Raw genomic sequence first — 20590 nt, forward strand, 5'->3', positions numbered from 1 at the left:
TAGTCCATTAAAAAAAAATTTTCCTCTATGAGAAAGCAAATTAGAAAAATATTTTGAAAACTATATATATATATATATATATATCAATAAAAAGAAAGTTGAATAATTAAACTTTGTAATAATCTTTTATAAAATGTATTAAATATATGTTTGTGGTTTCTTACTAAAGAGACGAAACAAAAAATTAGTAACAAGGTTTTAAAAAAAATGACAATTAATTGATATGAACACCTGCTATAAATGATTCTACAGACGTTATTGGAGTCTCTGGTAAAATACCATGACCTAAATTGGCAATGTAGCGATGTTTACCAAAGTTTTTACCGATTTCGGTCGCACGATTTAAAACGTTTTCCTGAAACAAGGATATTTTTCGATTGATTAATTATGCAGTTTTTATTTTTAGAGAAACAGAAAAAATTGTGTAATATTTACCTTAGTGTCAAACATCGCACAAGGATCCATATTTCCTTGTAAAGTAACATTGTTTCCCAATCGTTCTCTGGCTTCCTGAATATTTACAGTCCAGTCAAGACCAATTACATCATAACATTGATCCTTCGCCAATAATTCCAGTGAGTCTAAAGTGGCTCCTTTTGGAAATACAATCTAAATATTGACATTTAAAAATTGCAAGCAATGTTATATCAAAAGAAAGTTGAAAAATAAATCTTAAAATTAGATAATAAGAAAATTTCTACACACCATTGGAACATTTGGAATATTTTCAGCATTAAGTTTCTCTTTCACTTTTTCGCTGATTTGTTTTAAATATTTAAAGGAAAATTCCTTAAACAGTTCTAGATTGAGAAAATTTCCATTGCTCTCGAATACTTGAAGTAACTATAATAGAAATTTGATAATATTTAAAAATAAGAAAGTTGAATTTAAATTAACATTTAATTTTAAAACTAATTAAACTTTAATTAAATTAATTAGAAGTAGAATTTATCACTCGGTGAAATGTTAAATTTTAGATGTAATTGTTATTTAATTTATCTTACTTGAGCTCCTGCTTTAACTTGTAACACAAGATAGTCAATAATAACATTTGTGATCATTTGCAGTAACTTGTGAGAATCTTCTCTGTATTTGTAGAGCCAAGGACGAGCTTTCGACATCATGGAACTTCCACCTCCTTCTATCATATAGCACATCAATGTCCACTGTAATTAAAAATTAAATTAAAAATCTCCCATTAAAAATATATTTCGAAATTTCTTTCCATTTTTCTAAAATATAAAAACTTACTGGAGCTCCAGAAAATCCGATAAGAGGAACTTTTCCCTCAAGTTTATGACGAGTTAGTGTTATTGCATCACCGACGTATTTAAGGTCAGTTTCAACATTTGGTAAAATCAACCTGGATAGATGTGAAGGATCTAAAAGTGGATTTGGCAATACGGGACCCTGAAAGAGATTTATAATTAAACAGTTGAAAAGTGTAGGAGAATAAAAATAAAGTAACAAGAAAAAGAGAAAAAAAGAAATTAAAGATTTGTATTTTAATTTGTAATTGTGGAAACTGTAGAATATTATTTTTTTAAATATACTTACAACACCGGGTTTCATTTCGACAATCATTCCCATTACTTGGGGAACGACCAAAATATCAGAAAATATAATACTAGCGTCTAAATCAAATCTTCTTATGGGCTGAAGTGTGATTTCACAGGCAAGATTCGGTGTTTGACAAATTGTAAAAAAATCATTTTTTGATCTCAATTCTCTAAATTCGGGTAAATATCTGCCAGCCTGTCTCATTATCCAAACTGGAATCTTGTCAACTTCTTCACCTCTGGCTGCTCGAAGAATTCTGTCATTTTTCAATTCAGGAAAATTATGTTCCATTATTCTGAAATCATTAAAAATTGTTTTCATTTTAAATTCATCAGTAAGAATACAGTATATCTCGAGGTAGATCTAAATTTACTGCACAATTACAATATAATTTTTCTATCGAATAACAGTACAATTATAAGAATAATATAATTTATAAATACTCCTCAACATTATACAGCAAAGAATTATAATCATTATAATAAAATTGTAATAAACAAATGAATTTTACTTTCAGTGGAAAAATGACAGTCATTCCATGAACGAACTATGAAGTAAAATAAAAGTAAATTTTGATAACATTATAAAGGAAAAATGGTAAAAATTGTAAATAGTAAAAATCAACGACTTTGGTTATGATTGCAAAAATAATAATGGAGATAAAATTATCGAGGGCAATTGAAACAACTTTTTTATATATGGCTGTATAAGTAATAAATATAAAACAACAAATAAATACCTATCTTTTTGCCGAATAACCTATTAGACACGTGTCACAATCAGCTGATCGATGACGTACTGAAACTTTTGAGTTTCTCCGGTAGATGGACCTGCAGTCTCGGCGAAATGTTTATGTAATTATTCTAATATGTTATGTAGTTATCTGAAACCAAAACAAACCAAATTTATTCTCGAACAATGATCAAAAACTTTAAATTAGAAAAAATGGACAATCACAATTCGCAGATTATAAGTTTTAATTGCAACCATAGAATCAAGTTTTTTATGGTAATGTATATTATAGTGAACATTGTTTACTTGACTAATAAACCGGTTTAAAATCCACGTGCACCTTTTGTCTCTAAATAAATTTAGGTACACGATTTACACAAATTGAAATTAGTGAATATTATGATATTTATACCCTTATTAGTACATTATTGTAGTGTTTATCAGTACAAAATTATATGATTTTACCTTTGGATCATATTTTTGCTATTATATTTATATATTTTCATTATTTTAGAGTTTTAGATTTTTGTTATTTTTATTCTAACCTAAAAATTTTAAATCTTGATTGTTATCAAATTTAAGGAATTCAAGCGATACGGAAAGATTGAAACATTTTTTAACTTTAACATTGGAAAGACTATTGAAAAGACTAAAATAAAAGTAATTTCCAAAGACGTTAGTAAACAAAAAAAGCTTTCGGGCTTTTTTAAAGCTCTTTTGCGCGCATGTGCAAGAAATAAAAATGGCAAAATTGCAATGAGTGTAATATAATTGTTATACATATAGATTCTAGTGGGTGGATGCAGTACGACGCAGCGTTTGGCAAAGTGTAGGAAGAAATAAATTCTGGAATGGGAATAAAACATGCGCTGATTGACATTTGGCTCCAGCAATTTACATTGTAGTTTTATTCAGTCTTATTTGTCTCTTGTTCAACATGCACCGGTAATGACAGCAAAAATTTTTCTAATTTAATTTGAAAATTATCTATAATTATAATACAACCTTATTTTCCCATTACAAGATGATTTTTTTCCTTTAATTTCTAACTGTATTTTTAGAACGTAAATTAACATAAAATTCTACGCGAAAAACAAAATCTAAAGTGAATCGCAGTATAAGAGAGAAGGGGATGACCTCATTTCACGCTTTTCTATCACTTGGCATCACCAGGAAGTATGTAATCTTCAACCGTGCACTCAACAACTTTTGCCTAACTTTATAACAATACCTGTGAGTAATTTTCTCTTATTTTATTTTATTGACTATATTTTTATTTTAAAATCATAATTTTGTATTTTAAATCAATTTTATATTTTAATATGTGAAAATATTGAAATCTTTCTAGGTCGTTAGATTCGTGAAAATATTTCATAGAAAAAATTTATTTATTACAAAAAAAAATGATTAATTAATGGATGGTTATTAGAAATAGGCTGCAACTTGAAGACAAGTAGAATTATGTTGAAATAATTATTGTTTAGTGGTTCGCGATATGTAATTAAATAGTTACAATGTCCGAAACATTTTCAATTTCAAACAGATACGTCTGTTAATATTTAATTTGAAATTTTGTTAATAATTGATTTTTTTTCTCATTATTGTCAGCGTCAAGTGAACATTTTTTCTTTTTTCGAAAAACAATAATATCACCGCGCGTCTTACAAAAAAGTAAAAGAAAATGCGAAGTTTGCATTCGTTTTTCCTTAATTACATTTAATTTGGTTTTTTTAAAGAATAATGAACAACATTTTATCTACTCATTTAAATTTAATTGATGATCTATCTGAGTCATATTCTTTTTTTTAAAGTATAATAACAAAAACAAGAACAGTGTTTCTTTTTACACATTTGGGTTAGAATTCTTTTTTGACATTATAAAGTAACGTTATAAATTTAATTTGAAAATATAAATTCATGTAAAGTAAGAAGTTTTTATTCAAGCGTCATATTGTATGTGGGTACTGTTATATTGTAGAATAACAGGATATAGCAGTTATATTCAGGAAACAAGTATGATAGCGTTTCAAATTGCATAAACTGATAGTTTTAATCTAGAATCGTAATAGAAAAAGCATTATAAAAAAGTTTTTTTTTAATTTAATTTTGTTTTGTTTCTTTTCTCGTCAGATATGGGGGGGGGAGTTCTCTCCTTATAAAAATTGTGATAGGATTGCGTAATGAATATCAGCAATAAAGTAATTAGGTAGATTGTATAGTTCATGATTGGTGCGTTATTTCAAATTTATTCGTAGAGCAATTTTACCGTCATAATTTTGTAATATAATGAGCTGCATATTTTGCACCTGTGTGTACATTTCCTTTATAATTTTCTAACAAAATTTTTACAAAATTTCATTTAAACATTAGTTAAAGTAGTTTTTTTCATCAATACATGATTACATTGTAAGTGAAAACGAGACGTGGGTATTAAACAAAAAAAATGCTTTGAATTTTATCAATAATTATTAATATCGGTTGCCACAGGTCAGAAAAATCGGGGGAAAATCAGGAAGTTGTCTCAAAAATACTGAAGAAATATTATATACTTCTAGATTTCATAAGAAAATTCTGAATGTTAGTGTCCAGCAAAAATAATACACATAAATAATAAAATTTAACAAATTTAAATATAAATTTAAATTATTTAGAAAATAATAGTTCTTTTTACTTAAATATAAAATTATATATAAATTACTGAAAAAGTTATTTTTTTTTTAATAATTAATTTGAAGAAACTTCATTTTTTTATTTAACTACTTGAATTTTCAAAAAACCGTCTTAAAAATTATTTTAAATAATTAATTCAGAGAAGAATTTTAGTTAGAAATTATGGAAAATAATTGAATTTTGCATGATTTGCGTTTAAAATTTTTATAAATATACTTGAATTCCAAAAGGGTTCAAATTGAAATTTAGAATAATTTAATAGCAAATTCTGAAGAAATTATTAGAAAATTTGTATTTAAATTCTTTTGAAATTAGAATAAAATTTTCAAAATTAAATTGCTAAAAACTTTTTTTTTATTTATTGAATTGAAATCATGAAATAATTGAATTTTTGTAATTTTTTTAAAGGAATTTGTTTAAGATTTTTTAAAATAATTGAAATCCATCAAGAAAAAGTACATTAAAATTGTATTAAAAATAATTTATAATTCTTTGAATTCAAATAAAAATTTTATCACAATCTATATTAATAAAATCAGACTTTAGTCTGTACATTGCACGAAATTAATTTTTTGTAGCATAATTTATTTATTTGAACAACGGAGAATCCAAAAATGGTAATAGAAAATTTCCTGTCTGTATGTATGTATGTATGTATGTATGTATGTATGTATGTATGTATGTATGTATGTATGTATGTCCGCAAAATTTTGTTCGCGTATAACTTGAAAACGTCTTGACCGATTGAAGTAAAATTTGGCAATCTTTCAGGTATTGGTCTAACTTAAAATATTAGCTATATTTGATGAAAAAATATTGAGCTGAACAAAAGTTATGAATTTTTCAAAAAATTCAAAAAAATTTTTTTTTTCAATTTTTGCAGATTGGCATAAATTTTTTAATTTACTAATAATATAAATGATTTTAAAGATATATAAAAATAAATTGAATTAAAAAATAATATTAATATGAAAAAAAATTATGAATTTTCCAAACAATTAAAATTTTTTTTTAAATTTTGACAGATTGCTGTAAATTAATCAGTTATGACTTTTGTAAGATATATATATATATAAACAATAAATTTACAGATTTTAAATATATTAATTAGAACGGGAGGTATTCAATTTTTTCAAAAAATTAAAAAAATGGAAAATTTCCAAATTTTATATTTTTTAATGTATATTTTTTAAACTTTCTGTAATTAAATATTACATGTTATTTAGTCATATTTTAGCACAATTTTGAAAAAAATACTGTTCTATAACTATAAGATGGAAGTCCTAAGTATAAAAATGTTTTTAATATCAAAAAATTGAAAAATTATAATTGACAGACCAATTACTATCAAGCTTAATTCAGCAGTATTTTTGAAGTCTCTGATAAATTTTTGACGTCAAAATAATGGAATTTAGAATTATTTGTTTATCCAATTAATCGAAAATTTTTCAATTGAAAAAATTTCGAAAATATTAAAAATGGAGATTCTTATGATAAAATTGATACTGCAGGAATTCAAGAATATGTGATACGATACTTGCATTATGCTACTGGGAAAAAACTTAGATAGTAAAAAGTTTGGTTATTTTAATTCTAGATTTAACTTTTAGGGATGTTTTGAGCATTATGTAAAGGCAAAAGTTAAAGAGGGTGTCTATTATTATTTTTGTTTAACAAACTATCCGGTTTTTCCCAGCTTTGTCCAAATTTTTCCAGGTGTATCTTTTCTCATCAAATATAAATTTTCTTGATAAGAATTAACAATAAATAAAACTACAAATGGCTACAAAAATTCACTTATTTTATGAAAATACTCTTCGACGGGTTTTTGTTTTTACTAATAGGGGAGAGTGGGGCAAAATGGGGTAGGCGGGTCAAATGGGGTACCTCTGTTTTTCCATGATAGGTACTTTTAATTTTTTTTCCCTCGACATATATCATTCATGTTGATAAGAAACTGTTATTAATTATGAAGACACTCCAAAGAAAATTTTTTTTTGAAAGTTATACAACTTTTAAGTTTTAAGCAAAAAAAATATGAATTTTTTTCAAAATTAAAGTGCTCTCCAAACTTTTTGGGATAATGCATTTAGTTTGGCAAGTGTGGGATCTTTTTCAGTACTTATTCTAGAGTAATTTCCAATAGAATAGATTGTTTAATTGTTTACAATAACTTGTAAACATTGCATTTTGTTTTAATATGCAGTGTGGGGCAGAATGGGGTACCTAAGTGTGGGGCATGCCGGAAGCTACGCCGCTTCATTAAAACTATTTAAAAACATTATATTATGCATATTTAAAGGTTTCCTGTAGAAGAATCGATATTTTTGCTTCGAGGCATTTATACTATCGATGTTTCATTATCGATATATCGACATTTTGCAATATCCATGATTTTTTGTTAAATTCTAATAAATATTACTTGTTTTTTCATAATAATGAAGAATCCTACTTTGTGTTTGTATTTATAATCTCATACAACAAGAATTTAATGAATTTTGAAAAAATATTCAATGTTTTGTATAGTTATTTGATGCCACCCCATTTTGCCCCACGGGTGGGGCAAAATGGGATTTTAGCACTTTCTTAGAAAATACGATATAAGTTCTTTCAAAAATTTTTTTCTCCGCTATTATCATAATTTCCTCAAAGCTAAGTGTACAAAGAAGAATTCTGAAGTTTAGCTGAATCGATTTATTCGTTTGGTTCTCTGTAAACAGCCAATTTCAAAAAGGTACCCCATTTTTCCCCACTCTCCCCTACTTTTAACAGGGGTTCTACCAACTGGAAAAAACGGGAAATATGCAGGAATTTAATTTAATCGGGAAAAACTGTGAATTCAGCCTGCAATATAGGTCTTATTTTAGATTTTAGCAATTATGATACAATTAGTTCGAATTTGACTTCACTATAACTCCAAAAACTGGTGGAAATTTTGGATTAACTTATAATACAATAATTAAATTTCTACAAATAATTGACAAAACATTGTTCTCTGCATTTTAATTAATTAAAAATAAATTATTTGATGATAAAAAGTCAATCACTGATTTAAAATAGTAATATTTTTCTAATGAAATAGTTAATGGTAGCTAAATATTATTTTTTCCGGTCAAATTAAATTCCCCGCTATTTCCCATTTTTCGAGACTGGTCGACACACTATTGAATGTATTTGTAGAAACTAAAACCCGTCGAAGACGGGTACGACAGCTAGTTTTATAAATATAATTAAATTCATTCGAAAATTTTTATGAAAATCTAAAAAAATAATTGAATTTCTGCTAAGAATTTTTTTAATTAAGAAAATACTTGAAACCTTCTGAAATTAAATTATTTCTAAAAATTACAACTTTCAAAATTCAAATAATTTTCTACAATTTTCAACTACAGAATTTTTCTCTAAATCATTAATTTTTTAATAATTTTGTAAAAGTTTTTTAAGAATTCAATTATTCAAAAATAAATAATTGAATAATTATTTAAATAATTGAAAAAAAATTGAATAGTTGAATTCTCAAAAAAGTTTTAACAATTATTAAAAATAATTTAGAGAAGAAGTTTAAGTAAGCAAAAAATTCTAGAAAATAATAATTAAATTAGAATCTTGAAAATAAATTTGGATAATTTGCAGTTAATTTTATGTAAAAAAAATTGTTTTTAAAATAAGGTAGGTAGTTTGATTTATTTATATTATTTTTTCATCTGAGGAGATTTTTCGAAAAATACATTATCCAGAGGAAAGTTGTTTAATTATCTTTTAATTGCATATATTAATATGTCAATAAGCATTCGTGTTTTTAAAACATGTGCACTTTGTTTTGATGTAAAAACAAAGATGCAGAAATCATAATAATGTATAATTTATTGCACGCAATATGATTTTCTATTAAATGCTTGCAAATTGCTCATAAAAACATAAAAGCGCTCTAAATTATGTCATATTTACACTTTCTTGAGAAAATTGTTGATTTTGCAAAAATGTTTTCCTATTCACTATATTTGTTTACAGAAAAAAACGTATATAGCAGTTTTTCTATTATGTTTTGATTTCTTTTGTGAGAAAAATAATGAAAGAAAAAAGACTATAAATTGAAAATGATATAAGAGAACGATATTTTTAATTGTCAGATTCGTTCACACGAGGAAAAGAAAAAAATATAAAGTATGTGATTTTCAAAGAAATCAGGTGAATACATACTACAAAGTTGATTTTTCGAGTAAATATTTTCATTTCGAGGAGGAATGTTTTTGATAAATATTATATTTTTCCGACTGAAGGAAATTTATGTAATTAATTTTTTTTTTTTTTTGACAAGTGCCGTTTCGGCTATTGACCTTGATGCATGCATACAACAGACTACTTATCAAACATTTTATGACGCACTTAAGATTTTTAATTATTTCAGTACGTGAACTGATGTGCACGTCTGTAGGCAATGTTAAACATTTAATTTATTACGATTCGGACGTGCACAACCTTGATCACTTTTGACGTCAGGGCCTTTAACACTTTCCGAATAGAGACCTTATGAAATTTTTTATATCCTTGTCTAACTGTTTTTCATAGTTTCAATTTTGAATATTTTTCATTTTCAACTTTTTACATAATAAAAATAAAACTGAAAAAATGCTTTTCCGCATTTACTCCAAAACTCATTTTGGATTTAATTTGTAAATGAAAATACAAATTCTTTTTTTTTACTCCAAAACATTTAATTTAGAAAACAAAAAATCTAAAATAGTAAAAAGAAAAATAGAAATGGCATACAAACCACTATTATAATCAATGAAAGATCATTAATTAGAGACAAAAAATAAGGCGCCTGATTACAGATCATTAAAGAACTTGCATTGTTAGTTTTATTATTTCATTTTTTCAAAATGACAAATGTGTTTTTTGTAGTTGAAAAATATTTGCATTTGAATGAAAATCTTGAATTATTTAAATATTGTCATTAATTTCAAATCAAAAGGAGTTGATCAGTTTTTGTTGAATTTGTTTATTTAGAACAGAACTGTTTTTTTTCATTAGTTTCACAATATTATATACCTCGATATACCATAAAATCATTTTTATCCTGAAATTAAACCAAGGACGGTTAGGATAAAACTGGCTTATGGTTTCCTGATCAATAAAAATTGATATTAATTTGTTTTTTTTGTATTCATAGAATAAAAATATAAATATCTTAGGATTGTAAAATTTTATTGTTGGTAAGAGGAGAAACGTAATATGTAATTACTTGAAGGTCGATCACGTAATCTATTATAATCTGTGATCTGAAAAAAAATTGTTTCATAAAAGGTCAAAGAAAATTCAATTATTCTGGTGAATTAATAGTGATTAATTGAGTATAATTAGAAAATAATTCTAAAAATTGCATAAATAGCGAGATGAATTAAATTTTTAAATACTAGCATTTTAATCAATTATTTTTATTAATTTCTGAGAAAGTTCTTTGAATATTCAATTATTTAAGAAACAAAGTTTATATAAAATAATTCTGAAATCCATACTTGTATGCAATTAATTTTTAAGAAATTTTGATTATTCGAAACTTTTACAAGTATTCAATAATTATTCAATTGTTCATCAATATATTCAAAAATTAAACTAATTTCAAAAGAATTTAGAAACAAGTTTTCTGAAAATTTCTTCAGAATTTGCAATTAAATTATTTAAAATTTCAATATCAACCCTTTGGAATTGAATTATTTATAAACATGTAAACGCAAATCATCTAAAATTCTTAGTATTTTTAACTAAATTTTTTTCTAAATCATTTATTTTAATTTTTCAAAGGTTTTTTGAGAAATAAATTATTCAATTTTCTTCAATTATTTAATTAATTATTGATTAATTATTTATTCTTAAATGGAATTTTTTTTGAATAATTAAATTCTTAAAGAACTTTTTTAAAATTGAGCCGCAGCGTGCAATAACAACAGCTACGCTCGGGTTGTCTTTCCCAAAAGGAATATCTACTTTGAATTGCGCGGTGCACAGTGGGACCAAATGTATTTTTTGTGTCAAAATCAGTCTAGAGCTCAAAATTTTCATTCAAATTAAACTAAAATTTTTTTTAAATCTTCGTTACTAAATTCTCTATTGATTCCTTGATGCCGATTTTTTAATTTTTGTTTATTTATATTTATTTGTTTACAACAAAGTATGAAAAATCGATATGTTGCTATAAAATAAAGTTTTTAACATTCAAAAAATTTATAAGTACATTAGAAATCATATTTTAGTATTCTTGAAATAAAAAATTTCATATAATTTCACTTTTATTAAATAAATAATATATTAATTAATTAACTTTGGAAAAAAGAACATAATTGAAAAAAATCAATTTGTAGTATATTTCTTCTAGTTTTTTACCCGAAATTTAATAGGTAATTATTATACAAACATTCAGTATTAATTTCATAAATTATTAAATTGTTTAAACAATTTTTTATTGTTGATTAGGGTCAGATGGGGTAAATAGAAACAAGGGGTAAATCGAAACAGTCGTTATTTCAGTTAAATAAAAAATTTTAAAAATAAATACGGCCTTACATCTTGAAGCTTATATCACCCCCAACAAGTTCTAAGTATTTTCCCATCTTCCGTTTGTCAATTAGCAGCAGTATATAAAAAAATATTTCCTATTGCATAAAAAATTGAAAATCAAAGAAGACACCCTTTCACTTTTTTGACTCGCATTTGGAAAAAATAAAATAAAAATTCATACTAATAATTATCTCTTATTAATACTACAACAAAAACCAACTTTGATTTTTTCATTTTGCAAACTTTAATAAAAAATAGGAGACTGTTTCTATTTACCCCTAAAAACTGGAAATTCGGGGTAAATAGAAACAGCAGAAATTTCAATAATATTTCATATAATATAAATGAGAAAATTATTTCTATCAAACTACAACACTATAGAAGAGAAAAAGAGAGAAAAAACCTTTATTTGTGTAATGTGTTTCAACTTTTGGCATGGTTTATTTTTAAACTTATGTAATGCATTATTAATTATTAATTTGAATTATTTTATAAATAACACAATTTCTTATGTAATTCTTTGTGTCTTTTAACATTTCCATACTTAAAATTGATTTTTTCTTAAATTTTTTTAAGAAATAATGAACTGTTTCTATTTACCCCTAAATTTTTGCAAAGTTGAAAAATTTAGGGGAAAATAGAAACAGTTGATTATTGCGATTTAATGATACCTATATTTTTTACTTCGCCATAAAATTGTTCCACGGAAGTGAAATAATAACGCAATACACAAAAAAACCGAAAGTATTCCAATTTAAAAGAAAAAACTTTATGTTATTGGTGAAACTTAGCAAATCTGTTTCTATTTACCCCAACTGACCCTATAAATTTTTTTAACATTAACCAATTTTTTTTAATTTCAATTTTTAATATTTAATAATAATAATAGGTATTTAAATACTTATTTTAAAAATTGGTAAAAATACTTATTTTGAATAAATTTAGTAAGAAATACAAGAAATAAAAAATCACTCTTGTGACAACTCTAAATATAATAAATGACTTTTTCCAATTTTTTTTCTACTCTGAATCGACAAAAACGACATTTTTTTGTCCCTTTAAAGTCAATCCGAGGTCTGAAATTGTTATTTTAAAAATTCTAGAAAAATTGATAAAGATTTTAACAAATGACAATTTTAATTGATTACGTAAGATTATAATACACGATTTGATTAATGTCATTTAACAATAACAAGAATTTTTTTCAACAATTGCATAAAAAAAAGTGCAAAAATTTATCACGAGATCATTCTGAAAGATTGTTTATACTATTGAAAAACGACCGGAAAAAACAATCATAAGGTTAAATAATGCCGCACGGTTTAAGGAACGCATTAAAATTTAACAGTAAATAAAAGTAATAAACATTTTTCCCCGAATTGAATTTCTTCCAGCATTAATCTTGTTTGTTTATCAACAAAAGCTAAAAGCTTTAGCAAAGCAAAAGCTTCTTTTCATTCAAAGTTCAGAAAAGTTGCATAAAAATACGAAGCGCGATATTTTGTTTTTATATTGAGTGATTCATTCATCAATACTCATTGACAGTGAAGAAAAGAGAAAATATTCAAATAAAAAGAAAATATTTAAATCAAAAAATAAATAATCGAGGACAAAACGAAAATTAAAAAATTTATTGACAAATTTAATTTAAATAATTTGCTAAATAATCTTTCTTTTAATTTACAAGATATTTTTTTCTGTTTTTCATTCTCATTATTACAGTGAATTAAAATTTATTTGGACAGTGGAAGCGCATTCTGATGAATATTTCATCTCGTGTCATTATTGCATAATCCAAAGGGTTAATGTTTTTTTTTCTTTTTAATAATTTTTTTCCATGATTGTAAGATTGATTATCGTAAAAGTTGATTTGAATTCTTTAATGTTCTTGCTCAATTTTATCTTATTTAAATAAATATAATATCAATTTACGTTATTTTATATGTATTAGAAGCATATTCATAAAATAGTTTTCGAAAAGAAAAAAATTTTTCAGAAATTAACAATCCAAGAGCGTTTAATGTCAAATCTGAGAAAAAAATCTTTGACCTCGAATTACTCATGGCACGTTTTCCAACATTTTTTTTTCTCTCGTTTGTAATTGAACGTGACACATAGATGTTCATATTATCTTTCTTCTTGGAAGACACACGTTTAGGAAATTCGCATATAAAATATGAGAAAAAGATTCCATCCTGCTTTAAATTTTCAACTTGGAATTTGAGAAAAAGAAAAATTTTTATACTCTCATATCAGATTAACTCAAAGGAATAAACCGAATTTTTTTTTCTTTTTTTGAGTCAAGATTTACACTTTAGTTGAAATTTTACTGTTATTTTAAAATCCATAAATTTGAGTGACTTTTAAAATTATTAGAATTGCAATTGTGTGGTAACAATCTCGAGTACTGTGTACACCAAGCAATCAAAAAATTGAAGAATTGCTTTAAAAAAATCAGTCAAAGAGAAAGTGTGTTTTTTTTGCAAAGTATAAACATTAAAAAAAAAATTTGGAGATATTGTGAAATAAGCATTATGTGCATAGATATAGCCAAACCCGTTGAGTCATTTGGACGGATAAGTTTAGCAGTTCAATGATCTTGAAAGAAAGCGTGCCTTGCAGGGTATTCGTTTCTTGCAAATAACACACTTTCTCTTTCTCTTCGTTTCTCTTCGATAATTAAATTTTTTAAAATTGTTCACAATTGATAGTGGGCTTTGAAAAAAAGTTACTTGTGGTAAATTAAAAATACTTTTGTTCACAACTTTTGCAAATAAGTAAAACGTCGTCTCAATTCAGTTTTTTCAAATTATTTAATATTTTAATTGCTAATGTAATATTTAATTTTACATTAATTTTGAATATCAAAACGTTTGCAAAGAATAAAAAGTTGTCTGAACTCTTTTTTTTTAATTATTTAAATGTAAATGTAAAATTTAGATTTACATTAATTTTAAATATTTTTATTTCCATGTTCAGGTTTTAATTGCAATTACATAACAATTACTATTATTATTATCTATTATTACAAATAATTCAAGAAAATTCTTCGAAACAATTTAATTGTTTTCAAAAAATCTGATAAAATTGTTTAGAAGAATTAAATTATTTTTTATACAATATTTATTAAAATTCTTCGAATGAATTCAATTATTTTTAGTACCTAAAATTTAATATAATTTATCGAATGAATTCAATTATTTTCGAAATAGTGGTAAAATTTAAAACCTTAATTCAAAAAATTCAATTATTTTGAAAACAATTTAAATTACAGTCCTCGAAAAAATTTAATTATTTTCAAAAATTGTATAATAAAATAGGTAATTTACAAGAATTCAATTATCTCAGTAAAAAAAAATTTTTAGCAAGAATTCAATTGTAAAAATTAGAAAAAAATTATCCACGGGAATTCAATTATTTTCAAATAATTATATTCTGCCCCAGAATTCAATTATTGTCGAAATTCAATTATTTTCATAAATAATAAAATTCTCAGCAGATATTCAATTATTTTTTAAAATTTAAATAAAATTTTTCGAATTAATTCAATTATTTTTAAAATTGTAATAAAATTTTTATTTTAATTCAGAATTCAATTATTTTTAATACAATTTTAAGAAAATTCCTTGGGGATTTCAAATTTTTAAAAAAAATTTTCAAGAAATTCTATAAAAAAATTCAATTATTTAAAAAATTTTAATAAAATTTTTTTGAATAATTCAATTAATTTTTGTATTATCTCAGTTAAATTCCTCGAAAAAAATGAATTATTTTCCAAAATTGAAATAAAATTCTTCGCAAGAATTTAATTTCTTTTTAAAAATTGTAGGTAATAAAATTCTTCAGAGGAATTCAATTATTTTGAAATATTGTAATGAAATTTTGCTCAAGAATTTAATTATTGTCGAAAAGGATAAGTTTCTGCAGGAATTAAATTATTTTTAAAATTCTGATAAAATTTTTATTTTAATTCAAACAATTCAATTATTTACAATATCTACAATTTGAATACATTTTTTCGGATAGATTTCAATTATTTTAAAGAACTTTTAAATTGCTTAAAAAAATTTTTGTCAAATTGTTTTGAAGAATTCAATTATTTTCAGTACAATTCAAATTTAATTTCTCTTAAGAATTTAATTATCTACAAAAACTGTATTAAAATTCTTCTCAGAAATTCAATTATTGTAAATAATAAATTTTAAATAAACGTCTTTACTTAAATTTAATAATTCTCAAAAATTGTAATAAAATTTGTATCAAGTATTCAATTATTGTTGTAAATATTAAGTCTTCACAGGAATTCAATTATTTTCAAAAAATGTATTTGGATTCTTCTCAGGAATTCAATTATTGTTGTAAATAATAAAATTCGTCACAGACATTCAATTATTTTCGAAAATTGTTATAATATTCTTCGCAAGAATTCAATTATTCTTGTAAGTAACAAAATTCTTAACAGGAAATTAATTATTTTCAATTCAATTTTAATTAAATTCTTTATAAGAATTCAATTATTTTTAATATACCTATTTAAATTAAATTCTTCGAAATAATTGAATTATTTTCAAAAATTTGAAATTGAATTATATTGTAATTTTATAATTTTAATTGGTTTTCTCTGTAATTCTGTATTTAGAATTGAATTATACTGTAATTTTATAGTTAGGATTGAATTTTACCGTAATTCTACAATATTATAAAAGTATAGATATATTTATTCTCTATAATTCACAGTCAATTATTTTGAATACAATTTTTTTAATTTCTCGAAAGAATTCAATTATTTTCAAAAATTTTACTAAATTACTTCGTGACAATTAAATTATTTAATTATTATAAATTATTTAAAAAAAATGTATGTAATAAAAAAAAATGTTCGCAACAACTCAATTATTATATATAGATCATATGTAAAGTGATGATGTTTTTATTTTCTGGATATACACAAGCTGTGTAAAAATTGGAGATTCCAATTCGGAGAAAATTGCGAGAATAATAAGATATTGATTTGTTGAGATTTGTGGAAGTTGGAAGACTTTTAATTAGTCATAATATGTTATCTATGTTAAATAACGATGGATAATACTGATTATAAATGTTGGAATTGATGATATATAGATGATGATTTGAATTTCGATATCATATGCGCTACGAACCTGCGTACTAACCCCTTCACAAAGAAGTCTTGTAGAAAAGCTTGGACGATGGCAACTACTCGTCAGTAACGCTAAAAGTATTCGCAAGTTAAGTTGTCATTGGCCATCCTCTGCCTTAGCTTTTTAAGGAGACCGGCTCGTACGTGTTGTGTCATACAATTTCAATCATCAACCGCGACATTCGATTGCACTCTTTAGTTCAATCAAAAGTTTCATTATCCACGCGCTCAACCGGCAGTGTGAAATTTAAATATTCATTTAAACGTGGGAAATAAATTCATTTCCGTTCCAGTCACCTTGTGACATTTCAAATTCAGGTACTTGATTTACTTCTTCAAAATATTCTTCAACACTAAAAAAAATAACCAATTACTCGTCTATAAATAAATATTTACTTGAATCAAATCATTTTTATTTCAGTCAATTAAATCGTATTTGAACTAATAATTTCAGTAAATATGAATTGAACCATTTCATTGACTCAATTATTTGATTCAAATAATTTTTTTGCAAATTTCAAAATAACTCAAAATTATAAAACTTCTTTTATTCTATCGTTTGAATTCAATATTCGAAAATTATTGTTCACTTTTTTTTAAACAATACTTCAACCTGACATAGTTATCTATAATTAAAATGTTTGTCCCTGAAATAATTGCGCCTTCGACAGTCGAATTATTATTACGCTTAAGATTCAAAATAATTAAAAGAATAATTAAAGTTAAATCAAATTTTCAAAAATATTTTACTTACTGCTTTTTAAAATTTTTTTCACACAATATATTTAAATAGCAAAAGCTTTCTCCACGTGGATGCAAAAATAAATATTCAAAATATTAATATTATTATATTCTTTAAAATTCAAGTATTTAATTTATTTGTTCTAAATATATTTCAAAGATGATTGTCAATAATTTTAAAAAAAAAATCAGAATTAAAACTACTTAATTTGAATTTGAATAATTTAAATTTTGAAGTTTACTTGCAAACAGGAAATTAACTATCACTGTTTAAAAAATTGAAATAAAAAATTGTTTGCAAAAACTTCACTAGAGAAAGGTTTATTTTTTTGGTTTTAAAAAATAGTCTTCGAATAATATTATTAGAGAAGGATTAAAACATTTTAGAAACAAGAGACTTTAAATTTTTAAGAAAATGAATAATTTGAAAGAGCCTTGAATTCTAATACGTTCACAGTGTATATAAAATTAAGTTTAAAAAATTTAAATTGAACTGAAGAATATTTATAGGCTGTTTTGTGAAAAGAAATATTTGTTTGTTCTATTAAAATTCAAATGACTGAATATTATGTTCGTTGAAAAAAAATTTTATTCTTAAGTTTAAAGAATAATGTAAAAATTAAAAATTCGAATCTCCTGAGATGCATTCTAAATATTTTAGAAATATTTAAAAAAAATTTAGTTTAAAAAATTGTTATCAACTTTCAAACAATTTTTTTAATTTTTTAGTCCAGAGAACATGATTTTTCACGCAAATAAGAAAAAAATTTGTTAAAAATCATGTTCTCTGGGCTAATAACCCTAGGCTTAGAGTGCCCTTAGACAATTCAGTATTTTTCATTGTGTATTTTTTTTTCTTATCTACCATGTCTGTTATCTTCAGAAACCGTTAGTACATCACTTATTTTACAATTTGCGTAGAAATTGCAGAATGCATTTTTGCACAAACAGCTTTGTTCCGTATAATTTCAAACTTTTCTTAATTTTGTAAAATTAATTATTTTTTATTAAATTTAATTTAAATAAGTTATTTATTTTTTACCGAATTAAAAAAATTAATTATTTTTTATTAATTTCAATTAAAAAAAGTTAATTATTTTTTATTCCATTAAATTTAAAGAAATTATTTTGTATTAAATAAAATCTAAAGACATTAATTATTTTGTAAAAATTAAATTTACAGAAATTCATTATTTGCACTGTAAAAAGAAAGGTTCTAATTTAGTACCAATTTTGGTATTGAATAATAATTTGTTTCTATTTTAATAGCGAAATAAACTTTTTTACAGTAAATTAAATTCAAGAAACTTGGGAATAATTAATAATAATAATAATTCGTTTTTATCAAATTAATTTAAAAAAAAAAAATTATATAAGACAATTAAAAAAGAGAAACAAAAGAAACGTCTGCCTAGTCATCTCGGCAAAATGTTTAAGAAAACAAAAATTTTAGTTGCATAATAAAAAATTGATGGTTAAATGCAAAATTTTACATAACGGTATTATAGTAAAGTTGTAAAGCAACATTTACAGATCATGACATTGATTTTATTAGAATTATCATAAAAATGGCATTAAAAAAATGTTAATTCGAGGCATTCATATATATATAATACCAAATGAAATCGAGAGTCATAATATTGCGGTCAATGTAAAAATTTTACCTCGATCTTGTCCTTATATTATTATAGGCATATAAATATCAATTAACTAATTTTTTTAAATACTTTAAAATTTTTAAATTTTGTAAAACAAAATTTACAAATCTCTACTCATCGACTTTGATTTTATTTTTTATATACATGCAAGACTTTGAAAATTTCTAGAAAGTATACAAATTTTGGGGATGATGGTTTTTGTACTGTAGATATATTATATTATTAATTCTTTTTTATCAAAAAGAGCAAGCACTTTGTTTAATATATTATAAATTTTCATTAAAATTTTATTTACATATGTAAGTAATAAGCACTATTTATTATTAACTAACTGGCAAATGCTACGTGCGTTTGAGCGCGAAACGCATTATTCAATTTATTTATTATTATTATTATTATTATTATGCAATTTATACAAGATTTTTTATTTTCGAATATCAACTTCAATTTTTGAATGATTTCAAATTTCAAATTCACAACAATTTTACTTATTAAATAATTAACTATTATTAGTATTATTTCCAAAAATTTCCTTTAAATTCTTTAAACCAATTTAATTATATTCAAAATTTTAATAAAAAAAACCTTCTCAAGAATTGAATTATTTTTTAAAATTTTAACTAAATTCTTCGAATGGATTCAATTATTTTCAAAATTGTAATAAATGGCTACAGTTTTATTCAAACAATAATTCAATTATTTTCAATACAATTTTAATTAAATTCCTCAAAAGAATTTAATTATTTTCAAAAATTTTAATAAATTTTTTCTCAAGAATTCAATTATTTTCAAAAATTGTAATTAAATTCTTTTCAGAAATTCGCAATTACTGTCGTAAATAATAAAAGTCTTTATAGAAATTCAATTATTTTCAAGAATAAATTGTAATAAAATTTTTCTCAAGAATTCAATTATTGTCGTAAATAATAAATCATCGCAGGAATTCTAAACTGAAAAGAATATTTTGGTTTAAAATAATATCAAAGAAAGAAAGAAAGAAAGAAGTTGAAAATTTGTTGTCGATTTTCTGGAAGCTTCCTCAGATCTTTAATCATTCTTCTCTTCTCTGATTAATACTATATTCAAAATACATCATTGTCTACAAATCCTCCGATTATGATTCCAGTCTGCGGCCCTTGACTTGAATGTTAGTGATAACTCCACGAACTTGGACTTTGACATACTTGTGGATGAAGAACTGTATTATCAACAATTTTTGTTATTCTTTTTGCATATAACCTTCACACTTTTTTCCGTTGTGCATTTACATATAATTTAAAAAAAGAAAAGAAACTTTGGAAAACACTGTGGTAACAATTCGGAGAGGGTCCTAAATGAAATTTTTTTTTGTGAGAGCACTTAGAAAACATCGAACAAAATAAAAAAAAAAGAAGAAAGAAAATAAGGGGGGAAAAATAATGAAAGAAAAAAATAAAGGAAGAAAAAAATGAAAAAGAAAGAAAATAAAAAATAAAGAAGGAAGAAAATAAAGTAGGAGAAAAATAAAGAAGAA

At 23.7% G+C, this 20590-nt stretch overlaps 2 protein-coding genes across 3 annotated transcripts in view; one reads left to right on the forward strand and one right to left on the reverse strand.

The window, feature by feature from the left end:
* Window positions 1–119: 119 nt before the first annotated feature.
* Window positions 120–16818, reverse strand: LOC122511282 (uroporphyrinogen decarboxylase). Of its 2 annotated transcripts, XM_043626433.1 has the most exons (8): window positions 16680–16818; window positions 2300–2443; window positions 1558–1855; window positions 1252–1410; window positions 1005–1166; window positions 706–843; window positions 436–609; window positions 120–355 (listed from the first exon to the last, which is right to left on the reverse strand). In XM_043626433.1, the coding sequence occupies exons 3-8, from the start codon at window positions 1849–1851 to the stop codon at window positions 215–217; spliced, it is 1068 nt and encodes a 355-aa protein (XP_043482368.1). In that variant the 5' UTR covers window positions 1852–1855; window positions 2300–2443; window positions 16680–16818; the 3' UTR covers window positions 120–214. The 2 variants fall into 2 exon arrangements, with proteins under 2 accessions (XP_043482368.1, XP_043482369.1); XM_043626434.1 differs by lacking the exons at window positions 2300–2443; window positions 16680–16818 and adding an exon at window positions 2072–2213.
* A 38-nt stretch (window positions 16819–16856) lies between these two features.
* The window catches only part of LOC122511326 (ABC transporter G family member 3-like), a 43807-nt gene continuing 40073 nt past the window's right edge, over window positions 16857–20590 (forward strand). Inside the window, exon 1 of the mRNA XM_043626484.1 lies at window positions 16857–16996. The gene's annotated coding sequence lies outside the window, so the exon portion shown is untranslated. The remainder of the gene's footprint in view (window positions 16997–20590) is intronic.

The sequence above is a fragment of the Leptopilina heterotoma genome, unplaced genomic scaffold (assembly GCF_015476425.1).
Source record: "Leptopilina heterotoma isolate Lh14 unplaced genomic scaffold, ASM1547642v1 Lhet_81, whole genome shotgun sequence".
Taxonomy (NCBI): domain Eukaryota; kingdom Metazoa; phylum Arthropoda; class Insecta; order Hymenoptera; family Figitidae; genus Leptopilina; species Leptopilina heterotoma.

Excerpts from the sequence above, each read along its gene's own strand:
- LOC122511282 (XM_043626433.1), bottom strand. The coding sequence starts at position 1,851 with ATGGAACATAATTTTCCTGAATTGAAAAATGACAGAATTCTTCGAGCA. Across the intron at positions 844-1,004 it reads AAGTTAAAGCAGGAGCTCAA|TTACTTCAAGTATTCGAGAG; the intron begins GTAAGATAAATT and ends TTTCTATTATAG. Across the intron at positions 356-435 it reads GTGCGATGTTTGACACTAAG|GAAAACGTTTTAAATCGTGC; the intron begins GTAAATATTACA and ends TCCTTGTTTCAG.